Genomic DNA, 19,627 nt, shown 5'->3' on the forward strand with positions numbered 1-19,627 from the left:
TACTGGCTCAATGTTTGACATTGTGCTCATTTTGAGCACAAAGTTTGATGGCTCAGTAGTAGCCATTATTATTGGCTAACATTGAGTTGGAAGGTGGCTAAAGCTGGAGCCAAATATTTTGTTCTCTAGGCTAGCCATAATATTTTTGGCTACCATTGAGTCGGAAGATGGTTCAAGCTGGAGCCAAATATTTTGTTCTCTATACTGTTGCTTGACGCAAGCATTGCTCAATTGCTATCTGGTATCAAGGTTCTAGCATGTCTTTTGTTAGTTCCGTTTTTATAGGGTTTTGTTTGTTTATGTGTATAGCGAAGCACAACCTTTGAATTACAATTTTTGTATGCTAACAATCCCCAATGTTTTACATTTTAAACAACGTTGGAGTTTTTTGTCGTTAAAAATCTACAAATTTGGGTATTTTACTGCGAATAAATTATCGGCTTTAAATATCGGGGCTCCTTACCACTGATATATAATCGTTATTGGTCTTAAAAAATCCATTCTGGTCTATTTTGTTTCACCGACGTGCTCTGTTATGTTAAGTGACCTATTTCATAATTATTGTTGTTTAATATTTGGCTTAACTTTTCAGTTAAGCTGGCAGTTAACAATTTTGTCAGAGAAAATCTTAATGGTTACGATACTAATTACTATTCAATAAGAATATGTCTGGTATGGAGGATCTTACAATAGATGCTCGGAAGCAGGAATTGCTGGAAGCAAGGTTTTGGGGTGCATCCAAGGTAATTAAAAATAGATTTTTTAACCATAAAATTTTTCAAATGTGTGGTCTACAAATTCATATACGTGCAAGCAGGGGCGTATCCAGAAATTTTTAAAGGGGGGGGTCAAAAAATTTTTTGGGGGGGAAATCCCAAATGACGTCATTATGACGTCACACGTCGTTCAGAACAACGCATTATGCGGCAAAGCACTTTTTCCAAATTTGGCGGTTTCTCTACCCATCTAATTGACAGGAAGAACAGGTAATTTTAGCAAAAGCTTTGTAGTTTTCTGATTTTGCCGCTGCTATCTAGCTTACTCAGCCAAACTGCAGCTGCAAAATAAGCGTTACTGTCACGTAATCAAAATCGTTGCTTAAAAAAACAGGGTCCGATTTGTAAAGAACTAAATCTCTTGCTGAAGCGGTAATCCTACTGTTAAGTAGTGCAAAGTCACGAAATACGAATGCACTAAAGGTGGTAACGGCAGAAGGCATAAATTGTGCCTGGTAAGTACCAAATTACCCTAATAACATAACTCGATTTACAACGATCTAATGTTTTTGACAAACTATTACGTGTTTGGCGGATCAAAGCAACACAACATTACACGTTTTTAACACTTTTACATTGTTAAAATGCAAAAACAGTTTGATATGTTGCACTTAGTGCAGTTACCACTTAGCAAGAAACTGCTACCAGCGTCCTAGCCGGAACGTAACTTTCCGATTGTTAGCACACAAACCTCCTTATTAAACCTTTGTTACAGCACAATTGGCGATTAGATAACAAGCGAATACAAGAGATTGAAGGCTCGCGTCTTTGAGATAACGACTCCCTGTTATCACGCAGTGGTAAACGGAACGATTTTGGCCTATTTAATTTATGCACAACTTTTTGAAAAGTGGGGGGGGGTCCGGACCCCCAAACCCCCCCCCCCCTTGGATACGCCACTGCGTGCAAGAGTGTTGACTAAATTTCAATTATTACCTTAAACTGGGATTGTGCAATGTTTATCACTAATGGGTCAAAAACAATTAACATGATCTAACACAGAGAGTGCGTTCATATCATACAAGTATTATTTACTGTGTTGCGTACCAGTAAAAAGTGATTCCAGTTGTATATGGCAGAAAAAAATGCAGCGCATTGATCCACTAGCACTGCACTTAAATACTTTGCCAGGTCACACTTAATTTGAAATCCAACATTTCTGCTCCACACACAACCTCAATTCATTGGGCTGTTGTTTGCTTACCACTGCTGTAAACAGTTTATGCAATATTATTTATGGCAATCCTAAAATCCTGATAACTCAATTTTTTTTTGAAATAGGTAGGTAGTAAAAAAAGTTATTTTGTGAAGATGCAGAGTGGATCGGAGTCAAACATGAGTACAGGAAGTTCATTGGGTGCTGGGGCAAATAGCGATAAGGAAACTGATAGTGCTTTGGGCTTTACTTCCACACCTGAACAAAATGAGAAAGGCGAGACAACTAGAGGTAGAAAAAGGAAAGGTAAACCTTGTTTAAGTAAATTTGCAAATATATAACTTGTGGCATGATATATTGTTTGAAACACTTTTTGTCATAATTTTGTAGGCACATGTAAAATAATTGAAAAAGGTGGGCATTTTGACATGTCATTTATTACCTTGCTTGTTACTTTCCATCGCTTTTATTTTCCATTTTTAAAATACCAATTTTTATCCTAATTATGTTTTTATCTTTTCTATCTGTAACGCTTTGGCAAAATGTGACAATGAGCCATTTTGTTTGTAACTATATTATTGCCATTGGTGTTGTCCTAAACTGCACAAATCCAAACTGTGCTTCATTTTAATGCCATTATAATGTAAAACAACAAACTTTTTCTATAGGAGACTTGTTTAAATTGCTAAACCTTCTAGAAAAGTTTTGACTGCTAAGCTGATCTTCTTGTTTAAATAATAGTTGTAGTTCCCCCTCAAGGAAAGAGGCTTCCCTCTGTTTTTATTGGTCTCCATGTTTGTGTTTTCCTTTTTCTTATTTGTTTCCCCACAGTTTGCCCACCCTCTTTAGCCATGGAATGTTTGATGGATTTGGTTAAAACTTTCCCAGCTAGTAAATATAGTCATGGGGATGGTTGGGGTGGTGTAATGGTCTCATAAACATATGTACTTGTGTTTCATTAAATGGTGGTTGTTTTTGCAGATGAAAGTTAGAGGGATGTGAAAGACCTCATTAAGGGCTGTTTCCCAAAATACCTCTAGTGGTCATAATACTAAACAATATTAACCTGATTAAGACAAAATTTGACAGGTCTGTAGTTTGGTATTACATTAGTTTGCAAAATGATTATTTTTTTCGAATTGAATGGAATTTAGACAGTTTGTAGAATATGTCATTTTGCCTGGCAGCAACAGTGTATTCATGTCATTTTGAGTTGACAATTTACAATAGATCAATTTTTTTAACAATGTCGGAATTGGATGAAATATGGGCATTGTTTTTGTAGAATGAAATATGGGCATTGTTTTGACAATTTGTAGAATTTGCCATTTACATAAAGGCAAAGGGAATATATTAACTAGTGATGGAACGGGTACCCGGTACTCGGTATCGATGGTATTGAACGATTTCAGTGGTATCGATACTACTCGTACTCGGTATCGAAATATTTTGTCTCAGTTTTTGATACCAACATGCGAGTACCGAAGGCCGATTTACACTATAAGAACACTGAAAACTTTGTGCCAATATATGCTTCGGACAGTACAAATTTGGGAAAAAGTTCCGCCAGGTTACGTATTTTTTTCGCTATCCTATGGAGATTACTTTTTTCTGCATGTGTGTGTGCACGCCTGTATGCCGGCCATGGCAGATAAATTAGCAGGTGATATACAACTAAGTACAACACTGTACTTAAGTACTCGGTAATCGTACTCGGTACTCGGTATCGAAGGTATATACATGTGGTACTCGTACTCGGTATCGGTACTCGCTTCAAAACCTGGTATCGTCCCATCACTAATATTAACATCTCAAAATAGGCCATGGTGCATATGTGCACTGACAAAATGTGATAAGCCACCCTTTCCGTTGTAAAATGCTTATGGATGTTGGGCAATTACCACTTTGTGACCAAAAATGTTTCAAAAATCAACATGCATCATTATGGGCCCCCTTCCCTGAAGGGGACACGTATTGATTTTACTCGAATTTGTTTTCCTTTTTTCTTTTTTTTTTCTTCCCAAAGTTTGTCCGACTCGTTTTTTCGTAAAATGTTTGATGGATTTGGATGAAATTTACACAGATGGTAGATATAGGTATGTAGATGTGCATCCCACTTTGTTTTTGTTGATAATCCCGGTATTTACCCTGCTAGCCCCCTAAAATGGGTTATTTTCTTGCCAAAGTTTGTCCGACTCATTTTTCCACCAAATGTTTAATGGATTTGGATGAAACTTACAAATATAGTAGATATAGGTATGTAGATATGCATCCCACTTTGTTTTTGTTGATTACCGCAGTATTTACCCTGCTAGCCCCCTAAAATCGGTGAGTTTGTAAACAGTGTCAGAATTGGCTGAAATTTGGATAGCTTGTAGAGTATGCCATTTATAGGTGTCGATTGTTGTGTTCAGCCCTGTAGCCCGAACATTTACCCCACAAGCCCCCAAAGTGTAAAACGTATTTGTATGTTACTGGGCACCACAGACGAAAGATTTCTGTGGCGCAATAGTGTTACAAGGGCAACCAGTTGTATGTTACTTGTTTGTGACTTTGTGGATTGATTGGTGAACGTTTTTGTGCCATGGCAGTTAGGGGGTTGTTAAAAGCCTTATGACGTTAGAAGCATTAACGGTTATTGCTCAAAACACCTCTAGTGGTCGAAATGTTAAACATAGGCAGATTGGGCTGAAATTTTGCAGTACTATTGATCGAGTCATGGAGGTTTCATATTTTTTATTTCAGTGCAAAACCCCATTAGTTAAAACAGTGTCGGCATTGTCTAAAATTTGGGTAGCATGTGGACTATGGTTATCTTTTGAAATGCACTATTTTTAACTTTACATGTGTGGGGACCCATGAGTTTCTGCCTGCAGAAACAACTAAGGTTATAAACGACGATGGCTAATACCCAATACAAAATAAGCATAGGAAATATATTTATGTTTTAAAATAGGTTATAGTGTAAATGCAACGACAAAATGTGCTAAGCCACCCTTCTACTTTAAGTTTACTTACCTTTATAAATATATTTGTTTTGCAATTCTGCTGATATTGAAATTCTGCTTAATCAGCAAAGATGTAGTTGTATCCATCCTTTTAAATGTAAATGCAGTAATTGGCAAAGGCTGCAAACTTACTGTTACATATATATATATTTATACATCATTTGTACCTGTCAGCTTCACATACAAGGTTATTTAAACACAGAAAAAGTCATATGGTTACAAATTACAATAATATGCCTTAGTTGTTCTTTGTTGGTGCATACAGTGCTGTGCGTCTTTATGTAAGTTTCAGCACCCAGTTACAATATTTTTAAAATGTATTTGGGGACAAAATTTGCATTTTAGCTGCAGAAAACCTGTCTCAAAATGCAAAGAAAGTGGGAGCCAACTCGACAAACTCAAAGAAAATCAACGATTATTTTGAACCTGCCACCAGTCCTGCTAGAAATCCTTCTTCTCAAAATGACCGTCTTATAATGTCACCAACTGGGCTGGTGAACCCTGTAAGTAGGCTATTGTAGGTCCAAAATTTGATATTTTTTTACTTTCTTCCCCTAGTCTAAATCTTCTATCTGTGACATTACCTGAGTTAACCAAACTTTATCTGAATTTGTTTACAGCTTCGTTCTTCTCCATCATCCAGACATGGGAACAACTCAAGTAGCAACATTGATTATTCAGGCCTTGTTCACCTGCAACAGAAGCGACATGTTGCAAAAGAGACAAGGTACAACAATTAACTTGTTTGCATAGTGTAACACAGGGTCTCCAGCACGCGGAGGCAATTTTCTGTGGTCCGCCGCGTCATTAGTAAATTAAAAAATATTAATATCCTGTCAAATACGACCAACTGTTTTTGATTTATTCATCCGTCGAGTGTTTAACAAAAGAAAAGTAATGAAACTTTAACTCACACCCATATAACACAATTTAAAAAATTCAACGTTTGTGATGCATAATTGTGATGAAACAATGCGAACTTAGTCTGATCATCAAAGCGTAAACTTCAGAATCCGTTAAGTTTTTTGTGTTTACTGTATAGCAGGGGTCGGCAACCCCTGGCACTTTTTTATGGCACGCCAACCGATTTGCGTGTTAATATTGAAGTAACAATTAAACCTGTTTCACTGCTTGTTTTCAGTTTTTTCATTCCATTGTGTTAAAATTCAAGCTTGCATGCACAAAACACTCTGCTTCCTCTTTATTATTGATATCAGCTGGCACGAACCATTATTATTTAGAAAAACGTTGGCACGCGAGGTCATTAACACATGGAAATAACAAGTAAATTGGCACGCGTCGCCAAAAAGGTTGCCGACCACTGCTGTATAGGTTTAGCTTATGGATAAGGAACATTTATGTTTATGAAGGCGAACCAACATTTTATTGATACTTGAGTGGGCCGCATAAATTGTTTCAAAAGCCTAGGATAGTAGTTTCCAAACCATTTAATTTTCTTAAGAAACAAATTGGACTCGCGGTCCAAGATAAATTCAATGCTAAAGCCAATCAAACACCTTAGAAAAACGAAGTTTTAAGCTGCTTAAAGTAATTTTCAGATTTGCCACTACAGCTTTTAGGATTCATTTCACCTAAATATGATTTGCTTGGTAACACATATCAATGATCTAAGAGCGGTTTGTGACATCACGGACAAAACCAAGATATGAATTATGCGCAAACAATTGCTTTCATTGTTACTTGTGGTGAAATAAACAAGCCTTAAACACGCAAGTAAGATTGTAAAGACAACCTCTTGGAGGTCGACGAAAATAGTGCCGTCAACCAGTAAAGAACCAGAGACTTTGGTTTGGAAAGATCTGGCCAAGAATGATAGAGTGGTGTAGGGTGCAGTAGCAAGATCTTTAAAAGCGTTTTGACATCTAAGGGCGCATATGGCCCGCGGCTTCAAAGCAGTTCGAAAATTGGCCCAGGACAAACTTTGAGTTGGAGACCCCTGGTGTAACAGATGACATAAAATTTGTTTTTTCTCAGGTCTACGCAAAGTGAAATGACTTTCCACGATATTTCTCACTTGCAAACAGTAAACTCTGGTCATGCAACTGAAAAAAGCAAAAAACTTGATGAAGTTACACGGGTAAATAAAATAACCTGGCAATTGTAGAATTTAATAAAACGAATGGAAATAAACTAGCATAACAATGCATTTTTGTTATCATATCAAACAAAGTTTGTTTTATAGTTTTTTCTTGCGGAATAGTTTTTTTTTTCTTTACAATAATCTATGGAAGATTATCTAACCCTAGTTATCCCAGTTCAGTGGTTCCCAACCAGGGGGGAATTCCCCACTAGGGGGTGGGGATTTTGTAATTTGTATCACAATAAAGGGTGCACAAGACAAAAAGGTTGGGAACCACTGTCCTAGTTAATACAGTTTGTAATCTATGTTAGTTTCTACTGTAGTATGCTTTGTAAATAACATACATTAAAACGAATTCACGTTTACTTCATTCTAATTTTAGCAAAAGCAGGATTTGGAATTTCATCTCAAAGAGTCTGATGCAATAATGAAAAAATGCAAAGTTCAGCTGATTCACTGTCTCAAAGTTTGCAAAGATCTTTTAGTTGAAAAATCAAAGAAAGAAAAAATTGAAGCAAGAAAAAAAGCAATGGAAGGACGATTGAGACTTGGACAATTTTCTCGTCAGGGCACAGGCTACCAAGAATCCTGGACCAATGGATGGGCATTTGCTGATCTGGGCCTGTAAGAAAGTTTTATATTTGTTCCTCCTCACAGTGTTTTTAGATTAGCACTTTTGCACATTTTTTTTTTAATTGTTTGATACTGATTAAGTATTGCAGGACCTAGGTGGAACAAAAACCTAATGTTCATTGCTATGTGGTTTTGATTTTCAGATTTGGCGCAAGGTATCATTGGTTTTGTTTACATCTGGCTAAATGTTGTTTGTTGAACATCAAGGTTGAAATACACATAACTGAAACAGCTTTAACATGTCATTGAACAGTCATTATTAGTGTTTGTGAAACAATTTTGGTAAAAAATTGCATTTTCGCTTTTTTACACATTTGTCCCTCTAAATCTGAACTTGGTTGAATATTCTTATTGTTACCAATACGTCTATGTTGGACACATGTGTACAAGAGTGGGGCTTTTATGTTGAGAGAAACAATTATGTTTTTAATGCCAGGTAAAGATCGAAACACAATTTAAATAAGGCAACAAATGTTTATTCATTCTAAGTTTTGGACATGGTGTAGGTGGTTAACATTTACCAGGCATTGGTCACTATAGAAAAAAAGTCACTTTATTTATTTGTACCATATTGTTTTTATAGCTTAGTCCAGGGGTCGGCAACATGTGCCGATTTACTTGTTATTTCCATGTGGTAATAGCTTCATGTGCCAACATTTGTGTGGGTAATAGTGGTTTGTGCCAGGGGTTGCCCACCCCTGGCTTTAGTTCAGTATGCAAATAAACATAAATAACCAATATTTCAGACAAAACTATTCTGCTCAATTTATTTGATTTTGTTTCACAAGAAAAAAGGAAAAAATTAACCGAGAAAAGGAGGACATTGAAAAAGCAAGAAAAATTTTGAACAAGAGAAAACCTTCAGCAAATGCAGCACGAAAAGCAAACAATCCTGAAGGTGATGGATTTACAAGACCAAAGGTACAGAAAGTTATTAGTGGGTTTTGGAATTTGTGACAATGCAAACTAATGAATTGTCTGGGTGCATCTTAACCCTTTGGGACTGATACAAACTTGAAACACTATTTGATTTGGTTGGTTCATCACCAGACACGGGGCAATTCGTATTCGAATACAGGTTTTACCACCTTCGTGCTGTAGTCGTTCGATAGTGCATGAATACAATTCGAATAGTTAATGTTAACTTTTAAATCAACAACTCATGAATACAAAAGCTTGAGTAAATTCATTCGAATACTGTTCAAATTGTTGCGGGTCTTTGCCAACCTAAGAATTTGCAAATTCAAATACACAATAATTTTTTACAAATACAATTCGAATTGTTGTCGGCCTTTGGCAACGTAAGATTAGTAAAATCGAACACATAACTACATTTTTACGAATACAATTCGAATTGCGGATTACCTCCAGACTAGGAATAGTCGAGAATATGTTGCCACATATTTTTGCCAAATAGATTCGAATACAATTCGATTTGGCAGTGAATGTGACCTAATTTGACAAGTTTTTGTTTATGTTACGAAACAATGACACATAGAACTTTAATTGTGACGTTACATAAATGCAATTGTGTTACAAAGCTTGCAACATTAGGTTGTTCTCAGCACATGACAGATGAAGCGTGTTTTAGAAGCAAACATCTCATGTGAATTTGGGGAAATTTATATAACGGAGATTTAAATCAGTCAAGCTAATGTGGCAAAACAAAGCTCGTTGGTTTACATTTTTACCGATAAACTTGCAACGCATAAACCAAAATGTTTTTTATACCAGAATCGGTGCATTCGAATTGTTTGCTTCTTACAACAACTAAACAATTTGTGAATACAAATAACTGAAACTGTTAATTCGAATTCAATTCGAATTGATACACTTTAAAAAGTATGTAAGTATTCATGAATCCAAATACACGCTTGGAGTTTAGTCAACTTGTTTCTCAAATTTACACACATTATAGATATTGGTCTAAAGATGGTCCATGTGAATTTTGACCCCGTTTGATCCGTCGGTTCTCCCACAGCCCCCCAAAATGTGAAATTTTTAAAACCGCTATACTGGCTAAAGCAGATGATTCTGGAGTTTCATACTTTTTTGATTGGTACATTGCAGCGTATTTTAAAGTATTTCGTAACTTGAAGTTGTATATATCCATTTTCACCCCTTTACCCCCAAATATTTGTTTGTTTGTTCACATGTTAATGAGGTCAGAAATACAAGACTTAACCTGCTGAAATTTTAAAGAGCTATGGATAGGGTGCTCCTTGTTGGCTGTTAAAAATTTCAGTGCAATTGGCTCAGTAATTACTCTTACAGCCCCAAATATGTTTTTACATGCTGTCTTTTGTCAAATTTGTGCTCGCTCAGTGCACAGCTGATGCAATGGGAGTGCTTGACGATAGTGGCACATGGAAAAAAATGCCTCTGCTTCACACATGAACGCAGTCATCACTTGACCATTTTCTCACTGGTTGGAATTAAGATGTTACGATGTTAGTTATATTGCGCTGTAAATGTTAATGTAGGTCCACTTATTCGTGTTTTGAAACGCAGAGCAACAACGCAGCACGATTTGTTACACCTGTGTAACATGACTTCTCAAACTTAAAGCGTTAATAAAACCGTTTCAGAACCAGTTTTGGACATAAAATCCCATCTAAGCAATCATATTGTTGGTATGTATAAACTTAACGGCGCCAGGGAATGCTATGTGTGGATTAAAAATCATAATTCTATTCCAGTTTAACAATGATTGTGCCCTATTTTTACTGTTACCAAATCGCATATGCATATGTGTGGGGACCCAGTAGATTGTTCTTTTTTAAGACCGGAATACCGAAAAATACCGTTATAATTTTATTTCGGTCAGACCAGAACGAAATGAAAATATCGGTCCAAAACGAAATAACGAAATAAATAATTTGCTCAGAACGAATAACGTTATTTGGTTTCGTTCCGTTCCGGTATAAAACACTGATAAATATACTTAGATCAATTTTACAAATTTTACATTTTTTACTGTTTATAGCAGTAATAATACATAAATAAATAAATGAATGCATGGCTTTTTTTACTGGAATCAGTGTTTCAAACCTGATGGCTTGAGACAATTTACAATAAAACTATTTTCAAGGGTCACTCTAGGTCAGGGGTTCCCAAACTTTTTATGATCTCGTACCACTTGGACGGTCTGTGCTGTCACACGTACCACTTCTTGCAAAACAACTAACTTGATCGAAATATATATTGTTCAGAAGAAGAATATTGGCCTACTAAAATAACACTAAAGCACCACAACTAAATTTGATGAGATTTTTGTTTACTGTCCACTAAAATAGCCAAACCTACAAATGTGATAGTCTAAAGTTGGTAACAATGTGTTAGTTACAACTTTTTCAAATTTAGTTTATTGCATTTTTGCTGCTCACGTTCCTGCATTATCACATTACCACCAGTATCGGTACTTTCAGAGAACTATAGCCTACTATGAAGCATAAACTACCTCTTCAAATGTAACTGTTATTATGGGTCCCCTTCCCTGAAGGGGACACATATTGTTTTTGTCTATATTTTTTTTCTTTTTTTCTTTTTTCTTTTTTTCTTTTTTTCTTTCTAACGCGGATTTGTTCCCACATTTTGGTCAAGAAAGAATGGTTCAAACTTTTTCAAATTTGCACACATTACAGATATTGGTCTAAAGATGGTCCATGTGAATTTTGACCCCGTTTGATCCCTCGGTTCACACACAGCCCCCCAAAACGTGAAATTTTTAACGCGGATTTGTTCCCACGTTTTGATCAAGAAAGAATGGTTCAAACTTTTTCATATTTACACACATTATAGATATTGGTCTAAAGATGGTCCATGTGAATTTTGACCTCATTTGATCCCTCAGTTCACCCACAGCCCCCCAAAACGTGAATTTTTTAACGCAGATTTGTTCCCACGTTTTGGTCAAGAAAGAATGGTTCAAACTTTCTCAAATTTACTCTTATTATAGATATTGGTCAAACGATGGTCCATGTGAATTTTGACCCCGTTTGACCCCTCGGTTCACCCACAGCCCCCCAAAACGTGAAATTTTTGAAACGGCTATACTTGCTAAAGCAGATGTTTCTGGAGTTTCATACTTTTTGATTGGTACATTGCAGCGTATTTTAAACTATTTTGTAACTTGAAGTTGTATATATCCATTTTCACCCCTTTACCCCCAAATATTTGTTTGTTTGTTCACATGTTATTGAGGCCAGAAATACAAGACTTAACCTGCTGAAATTTTTAACAGCTGTGGATAGGGTGCTCCTTGTTGGCTGGTAAAAATTTCAGTGAAATCGGCTCAGTAATAGTAAAAATATGTTTTTACATGCTGTCTTCTGTCATATTTGTGCTCGCTCAGTGCACAGCTGACGCAATGGGAGTGATTGACGATAGTGGCACATGGAAAAATGCCTCTGCTTCACGCATGAACGCAGTCGTCACTTGACCATTTTCTCTCTGGTTGGAATTGAGATGATACGGTGTTAGTGATATTGCGCTGTAAACGTTAACGCTGCGGGGTCACGGCAGGGACAGGCGATGCGTATGACGTCATGACCGTATTTGCCTGTCGCTCACTGCACAGCTGACACAATGGGAGTGATTGACCATAGTGGCGCATAGAAAAAAATGCCTCTGCTTCACGCATGAACGCAGTCGTTACGTGACCATTTTCTCAGTCAGATAGAAGTATCAACTCTCAAGGGAGTAATTCACTTGTTTACGATTAAGGCGGGTGAATGCAGCGGGAGTGCTCAGCTTGACGTCCGGACCGACGTTTTATGAGGCAGTCGTGTCGGTGATTAGAAATCAGCTGTTTTTGCGCAGCTATGCTATGTCGTTTTATTAAGTTATCAAGCACATTTTAAGTTTTGGAAAATTGTGTTTAAAAACTGACCTTGAACGACAATATCAAGGTCAAAGCATGAGAATAAATTGAAAGTATTTCCTGTTATTTTTTCCTATTTACTGTTTTTTTGTAATTATATGACAATAATGATGCAAAAACAATATGGACAAAACTTTTTGGGTTAAGGCTAAAGTTGGTTAAGCTTGTCCTTAAAAATCTAAAAATAACCAGGATGTTTGTTTACCATAAATCCGCACAAACGCGCATATGGGGACCCATTCGTTTTTGCTTGCAAAAACAATCATATATGTAGATCAAATGATGTGTATAGTAAATTGGTAAATATCTAACAGTGATTGTGCCCTATTTTTACTGTTACCAAATCGCATATGCATATGTGTGGGGACCCATTAGATTATGCTTGCAGAAACAATTAGGTTATAAAGTGTCAGGAAAAAGATAGGGACCCAATGAAATGTAGGTGCCAAATATATATCCATTATAAATATAGTAAATGGAATATGTGATACATCATTAAATATGATGTAGTATATATAACCCAGCAATATATAGGAAAACCACTATTCTAGTTGAACATTTTATTCCGATCTATCGTTAGCTTACAACCAGCATTATTCAACACCATTTGTAGCTTAAGCTATAAAACAGTAGATTATATCTATCAAGAGCAACATAATTAACGCCCACTGTCCCACAGCTTTATACGGGTTTTCAAAGCAACTGTGCTTCATGTTGACAATTGACATGACCTGTATTTTGTTTTTGTGAAAAAAAACGGAACCTGAAAAACCGTACCACAGGTTGGGAACCCCTGCTCTAGGTAATATGTTTATAGCAGGCTTAGTGTAGTCTAACTTTACTTACATTAACAAACTCTATTGGTGGACGATTTTTTTTTTCATTATTTTTAATTTGCTGATTATTGTCTTTGTGTAGGAACCCAAAGATTTATTGTCAGTGCAAGAATATCATGAACGTGATGAAGTTTTGCGACAAAGGCTGTCTGCAGTAAAGCGAGATGAAAATGAACTGCAATTTGAACTCGAGCGACTTGAGAGGGAAAGAAGTCTTCACATTAGAGAATTGAAAAGAATCTCAAATGAGGATAATTCATGGTGGGAAAAGCTGGATATTTCTAATTTTTCTTTTGGCCAAGTTAACTATAGTCCATTTGATTTGTATGCATTAAGTTGGATCTGGGTTATAACTAGTGTTGTACCGAATCGGCGAAATTTCGACTTTTCGGCCGAATCAACCGAATCGTTTATGACGTCACGCGAAGTCCTACGCTACGCGTTTGACATGAAAATATAAGTTTATCTACCAGGCAATTAGTGCAGAATGGTTGTGTTTCGTCCCTATTTTAGTTCTGTGGGGTTTAACATTGCCTCAAGCATGATTGCCAACCCGACAATGAATTACTGATTAGTTGTCTGCAGTGGTAAAAACGATAATGTGATAAAAAAGATAATGATTGGCGCGATTTTTGGTACTAAGCAGAAAAGACACGTTTAACGCTTTAAATATGAGTTCGTAAAAGATTCGGTTTCGGCCGAATCGCAACAAATTATTCGGCCGAAACCGAATCTTTGCAAAAGTGGCCGATTCGGCTGAATAAATTCGGCAAACCGAATATTCGGTACATCTCTAGTTATAACTAGTGATGCAAGTTTTAGTTTCTGCCAGACCTATATTTCATTTGGTTTATATTAAAAAATGTTTCTTTTTTGCAGTTTCAAAGACAATCCAGTTTTAAATGATCAATATCTCCTTCTGTCTTTGCTTGGTAAAGGAGGATTTAGTGAAGTTTACAAGGTAACTGATGTGTTTAGGTGCATGAGATGTTTTTTAATATCATATGTGTTTTTGGTTCCAATGTGCCTTAAAAAAAATTAGTATGAACCCCTTTTCTATTTCAAGAGGTGGCATTTTGATTACAGTTGGTCTGTTTTTGTTTTTTTCTCAATGTACTATTGACACATTGTGATTACTTGATTTAAATGACACTGTCACATACATTTTTATGTAGTTGTTACATTTGTTTGTTTTTTTCAGAAGTTTAGCACATTGTTTATTTAGATCTTGCAAGTGCATAAATACATAACCACAACAACAATCTTTGTAATTGTTACTTATCTGAATGCTGGTGGACAATGGTTAAAAGTGTTTCAAGGGTAATCCTAGATCTGTCACGCCATTAGCCCATAAATGTTGATTAAATTTTATGTTTTTGTAATAAAACATTTTTTTGTACAACATGCCTTTGTGGTGGTGTTTTAATTGCTATCACACATCCCCAACCCAGTCGTCCCCAACCCGCAGTGTATTAAAGTCAGTCGTTTACGTATTTTGTAAGCTTTAGCCTTGGTTTTTGCTTAAAAAAGTAATCATATTTGACATCCTATTGCCAATAACGTGTTTATATGTTTGTTGCGCATGAGTCTACGACCGCCAATGTATTTACTTGGGGCAAAACTTTTTTTCTAACAAATAAAAAATATCTTTTTTGTGCAGAATTTAAAGCGTTGCTATTCATTTTCCAGGGCTTTGACCTTGAAGAATTGCGCTATGTTGCTGTGAAAATTCATCATCTTAATCGCGAGTGGCATGAGCAGAAGAAACTGGATTATGCCAGACATGCAAACCGCGAAGCTGATATTCATCGCAGTGTTAACCATCCACGAATTGTCAGCCTTTATGATAGATTTGAAGTCGACATTAACACGTAAGATCTCATCAAAATCAACTGCCTTGCTTATAATCCTTGGACGAACTATTGGCATAATCAAACAATGCTGCGAAAAAAGCAGAAATCCACTCTGTTCTTAAAGTCTTTGCTGTGTTCTATCTGCAGATTTTGTACTGTGTTGGAATTCTGCGGTGGGAACGATTTAGATTTTTACTTGAAAGAACATCGTTTGATGGGAGAAAAGGAGGCAAGGACCATCATCATGCAAGTTGTATCTGCACTTGTCTATTTGAATTCACTTGAACGATCTGTCATTCACTACGATTTAAAGCCAGGTAAAATATGTTGCAAATGTTGGTGTTGAGACGCACATGTGGACCCACTGATGTTTCAGAATAATTGTTATAAAACAAAAGTTTAATCTGTGTAAATGTTTGATTAATCGTTTCTTGCTGTGCAATGCATTTACATCCGACCGTTTTTTTAGCATCCTTGAAAAATATTGTAAATATTTCGCAACGACTTTCTTTAAAACTAGCACATCGTATACAAATCGGTAGTTATATTTTTTTAAGAACGACCAGTACCATTTGTAGATCTATTTGCAAAAAAAGAGTATGTACTTTATTGTTTTCATATTTTTAGGCAATATACTGTTGTGTCATGGTACAGTTTGTGGTGATGTCAAAGTTACCGACTTCGGTCTTTCCAAACAGTTTGATGAAGGTTTGAGTCCTGGAGATGGAATGGATTTGACTTCGCAAGGCGCAGGAACATATTGGTGAGTCTTTTGTATTTTATTTCCCCCACGGACGAAGTTATAGTTTTAAATATTTATGTTGGTCCAGGTATTTGCCCCCAGAATGTTTTGTGCGCGGGCCTGGAGGTCAACCACCGAAAATTGACAATAAGGTCGATGTCTGGTCAGTTGGAGTCATATTCTATCAGTGTCTTTACGGAAAAAAGGTAAGATTTTTGTGGATTCTATTTTTTCGCTTTCGTTTTAAACCAACTTGTTTTTAGCCTTTTGGACACAATCTGACGCAAGAAGCGATATTAAAACAAAACACGATTTTGCGAGCCACTGAAGTTTCCTTTCCTAACAAACCGACAGTGAGTGCTGAAGCAAAGGTGAGATGGCAATGTTTTTAGGTCCAATCAATCTTTATCTGTTTTGCACTTAAATGCAGTATATCGACAATTTATCGTTTGAGCAGTTATATCTCATTATCGTAGGAACACCAGGCGCGGACTTGAAAAGTAGCTTGACATCAAAATGCCGCAACAGAGCTTGTACATAGTGAATGATATTTTATTACAAACATTTGAAAACAACCACTTATGTCACCATCAGCAATTATTGGAACATTCAAAATAGCGACAGATGTATTGTACAGCGCTTAAGTAGCTTAGTTGGGGGGGTCAAAACAAAAACGCAAACAGCAAATTTTTTTAGCTAAAAAAACATTTTAATTTTCATGGCAACGAACAAACTAATTCTTTCTGAACGAGGACACTCCGTTTTCGTAGCTTTTCCTACGAGATTGGTCCATATGTTAACCCACAGACCACCAAAACGTGAAATATATATTTTTTCGTGCTTTGCAGTCTTTCATACGTCGATGTTTAATGTACCACAAAGAAGACCGCGCAGATGTATTTCAACTTGCGGATCATCCTTATCTTAAGCCTTCCGCTGGAAAGCGTGGTACTGCGTCCAGTGCCAATAGCAATCAAAACGGGCCAGCCTTATAGTAAATGCTAAGTGCCATCATTGACTGACCAGACATTTTTACACTGTTTATGTTCGCAGTCTGGATGTCACCATGCCTTAAATACAATCGTGAGTAAAGTTCATGGTGTAAAAAACGTAATGATCTTTAAGTGAATTGGCATCTGTGGAACGGCATGTTTTCATTCTGGTTTGCTTTACTTCAATGTCATCGACAAGCTTGGCCAAGTTTGGTTTGTGCAACTTGCTGTAACGCTGTGTTTTTAAGGATTTGGAAATATACAACTTTATACAAAACATCACCTATCTATAAAACCGTTCGATTTCATGTCCTGCGATATCTTCGTTTGCTAACAAACGTTTGTTAAAACATGTTTTTGAGCTTATAAAATAGTTTGTTGCAAATTTTAACTGGGACTAATAATTAATTAAATTAATTACACAATAAGATAAGGGGACTTAACTCTGTGAAAATGAAATGTTGAGGACAAATAATGTGATTTAAATTAAACGCTAGTAACTGGTCCAAACCATGGCATTACAATGTTTTTTCATGTGCTGACGAAATTAAGCTAAAATCGGCCATGAAATGTAAATCATACTGGTAGAATTTACTGTTATAAATCAAGTATACGATATGCTGAAGTTGGTATTGGTTCGTGTCAAGTCGTGCATTGGTGTTGGTGCTTATTTTTGCCTGGCTTTTGTCGATGGATCACGCTTCAATAAAATTTTCTCGTTCTTTGCATTAATTGACTCTTGCCCATTTTGACTAAAAATACGCGACAGATTGTAACTTTTCTGGGTTATTTGGAACCATGCGAAGGAAAACAATGGCGCTTATTATGGGTCCCCTTCTATGAATGGTTAAAACTTTTTCAAATTTACACACATTATAGATATTGGTCTAAAGATGGTCCATGTGAATTTTGACCCCGTTTGATCCTTCGGTTCACCCACAGCCCCCCAAAACGTGGAATTTTTAAAACGGCTATACTTGCTAAAGTACTTCATTTAGGAGTTATATGCTTTGTTGTTTGGTGCAATATCTCTGAAAAGGTATTTCAAAGAATTTTGTACCCTAAAAAAAGATTTACCCATTTTCACCCCTTAAACCCCAAAATATTTGTTTCTGTCTAACGCTGGTTTGTTAAATGCGTTTGTGAAAAAAGAGTGCTTTAAATGTATTCAAATTTGCACAGATGTTAGTTATTGTTCCGAATTTGATTCTCCTAAAGTTTGACCCCAAACGACCCAGCGGTTCACCCACAGGCCCCCGAAACGAAAAAAATTAAAACCGGCTGTACTGACCCAAGTACCTAATCTGAGGGTTTCATGCTTTATGGGTTGGTGCAATGTAAGCTATTCTAAAGAATTTTGTAACTTTTTATTGGATTCACCCATGTTTACCCCTTAAACCCCAAAATAATAAGTTTTAGGCCAGAAATACAAGTCCCAATGTGCTGAAATGTTGAACAAATGTTTGCAGTAGGTTATTCGTTTAGTATTTAAAAAATTGCCTTAATCGGCCAAATAGTTACTTTTACAGCCCATAACATGTGTGCACTATCAGTCAGGTAGAAGTCTCAAATCTCATTCACTTGGTTACGATTAAGGCGGGTGAATACAGCGGGAGTGCTCAGAATTCACTCGTTTACGAGTAAGACGGGTGAATGCAGTGGGAGTGCTCAGCTTGACGTCCGGACGGACGTTTTACGAGACAGTCGTGTTGGTGATTAGAAATCAGCTGTTTTTGCGCAGCCATGCTATGTCGTTTTATTAAGTTATCAAGCTCATTTTCAGTTTTGGAAAATTGTGTTTAAAAACTGACCTTGAACGACAATATCAAGGTCAAAGCATGAGATTAAATTGAAAGTATTTTTCCTTTTCTTATTTACTGTTTTTTGTAATTATATGACAATAATAATGCAAAAAGAATACAGACAAAACTTTTAAAGTTGGGTTAAGGCTAAAGTTGGTTAAGTTTTTCCTTAAGAATCTAAAAATAACCAGGATGTTTGTTTACCATAAATTCGCACAAATGCGCGTGTGTGGACCCATTCGTTTTTGCTTGCAAAAACAATCATATGTGTAGATTAAATGATGTGTATAGTAAATTGGTAAATATCTAACAAAGATTGTGCTCTATTTTTGCTGTTACCAAATCGCATATGCATATGTGTGGGGACCCATTAGATTATGCTTGCAGAAACAATTATGTTATAAAGTGCCAGAAAAAAGATAGGGACCCAATGCCAAATATATATCTATTATAAATATAGTAAATGGTATATGTGATACATCGTTAAATATGATGTAGTATATATAAACTGGCAATATATAGGAAAACCACTATTCTAGTTAATCTTTTGTTTTCTTAACTTCTTTTCACAAAAGGAAAACACCCGCAAAAATATCGCCGCTGAGTCAGTAACCTGGTGGTTTACTTATGGGTCTGCTGGCCTGTAGGCACATTTTATAAGTGGCCCGAAAATCAGGGTTGCCAACTAAAAAAATAGAATTATCAGTGTTCTACTGATTTTAAAGTGGCCTGGATTACTTTGCCTAATGGTTAATCCAGCACTGCCCACTATTTTAGTTTCAGCAGCAAAAATTACAACAACAAAATTTGTTGAATTTGACTGTATTTTGTACTGATTAAAGGGGG

At 36.3% G+C, this 19,627-nt stretch overlaps 1 protein-coding gene across 2 annotated transcripts; it reads left to right on the forward strand.

Moving 5' to 3' along the window:
* Positions 1 to 563: 563 nt before the first annotated feature.
* Positions 564 to 17,707, forward strand: LOC145203803 (serine/threonine-protein kinase tousled-like 2). Of its 2 annotated transcripts, none has more exons than XM_080076113.1 (15): positions 564 to 743; positions 2,094 to 2,238; positions 5,286 to 5,443; positions 5,561 to 5,667; positions 6,936 to 7,038; positions 7,424 to 7,665; positions 8,463 to 8,595; positions 13,475 to 13,653; positions 14,272 to 14,353; positions 15,082 to 15,263; positions 15,393 to 15,562; positions 15,873 to 16,008; positions 16,076 to 16,193; positions 16,251 to 16,358; positions 16,836 to 17,707. In XM_080076113.1, the coding sequence occupies exons 1-15, from the start codon at positions 666 to 668 to the stop codon at positions 16,980 to 16,982; spliced, it is 2,088 nt and encodes a 695-aa protein (XP_079932239.1). In that variant the 5' UTR covers positions 564 to 665; the 3' UTR covers positions 16,983 to 17,707. The 2 variants fall into 2 exon arrangements, with proteins under 2 accessions (XP_079932239.1, XP_079932238.1); XM_080076112.1 differs by having other exon boundaries at positions 565 to 743; positions 2,088 to 2,238.
* The last annotated feature ends 1,920 nt before the right edge of the window (positions 17,708 to 19,627 follow it).

Source organism: Phallusia mammillata, chromosome 8 (genome assembly GCF_965637545.1).
Source record: "Phallusia mammillata chromosome 8, kaPhaMamm4.hap1.1, whole genome shotgun sequence".
NCBI classification, from domain to species: Eukaryota; Metazoa; Chordata; class Ascidiacea; order Phlebobranchia; family Ascidiidae; genus Phallusia; species Phallusia mammillata.

Excerpts from the sequence above, each read along its gene's own strand:
- LOC145203803 (XM_080076112.1), top strand. The coding sequence starts at position 666 with ATGTCTGGTATGGAGGATCTTACAATAGATGCTCGGAAGCAGGAATTG. Across the intron at positions 15,264-15,392 it reads TTTGAAGTCGACATTAACAC|ATTTTGTACTGTGTTGGAAT; the intron begins GTAAGATCTCAT and ends TTCTATCTGCAG. Across the intron at positions 15,563-15,872 it reads TCACTACGATTTAAAGCCAG|GCAATATACTGTTGTGTCAT; the intron begins GTAAAATATGTT and ends TCATATTTTTAG.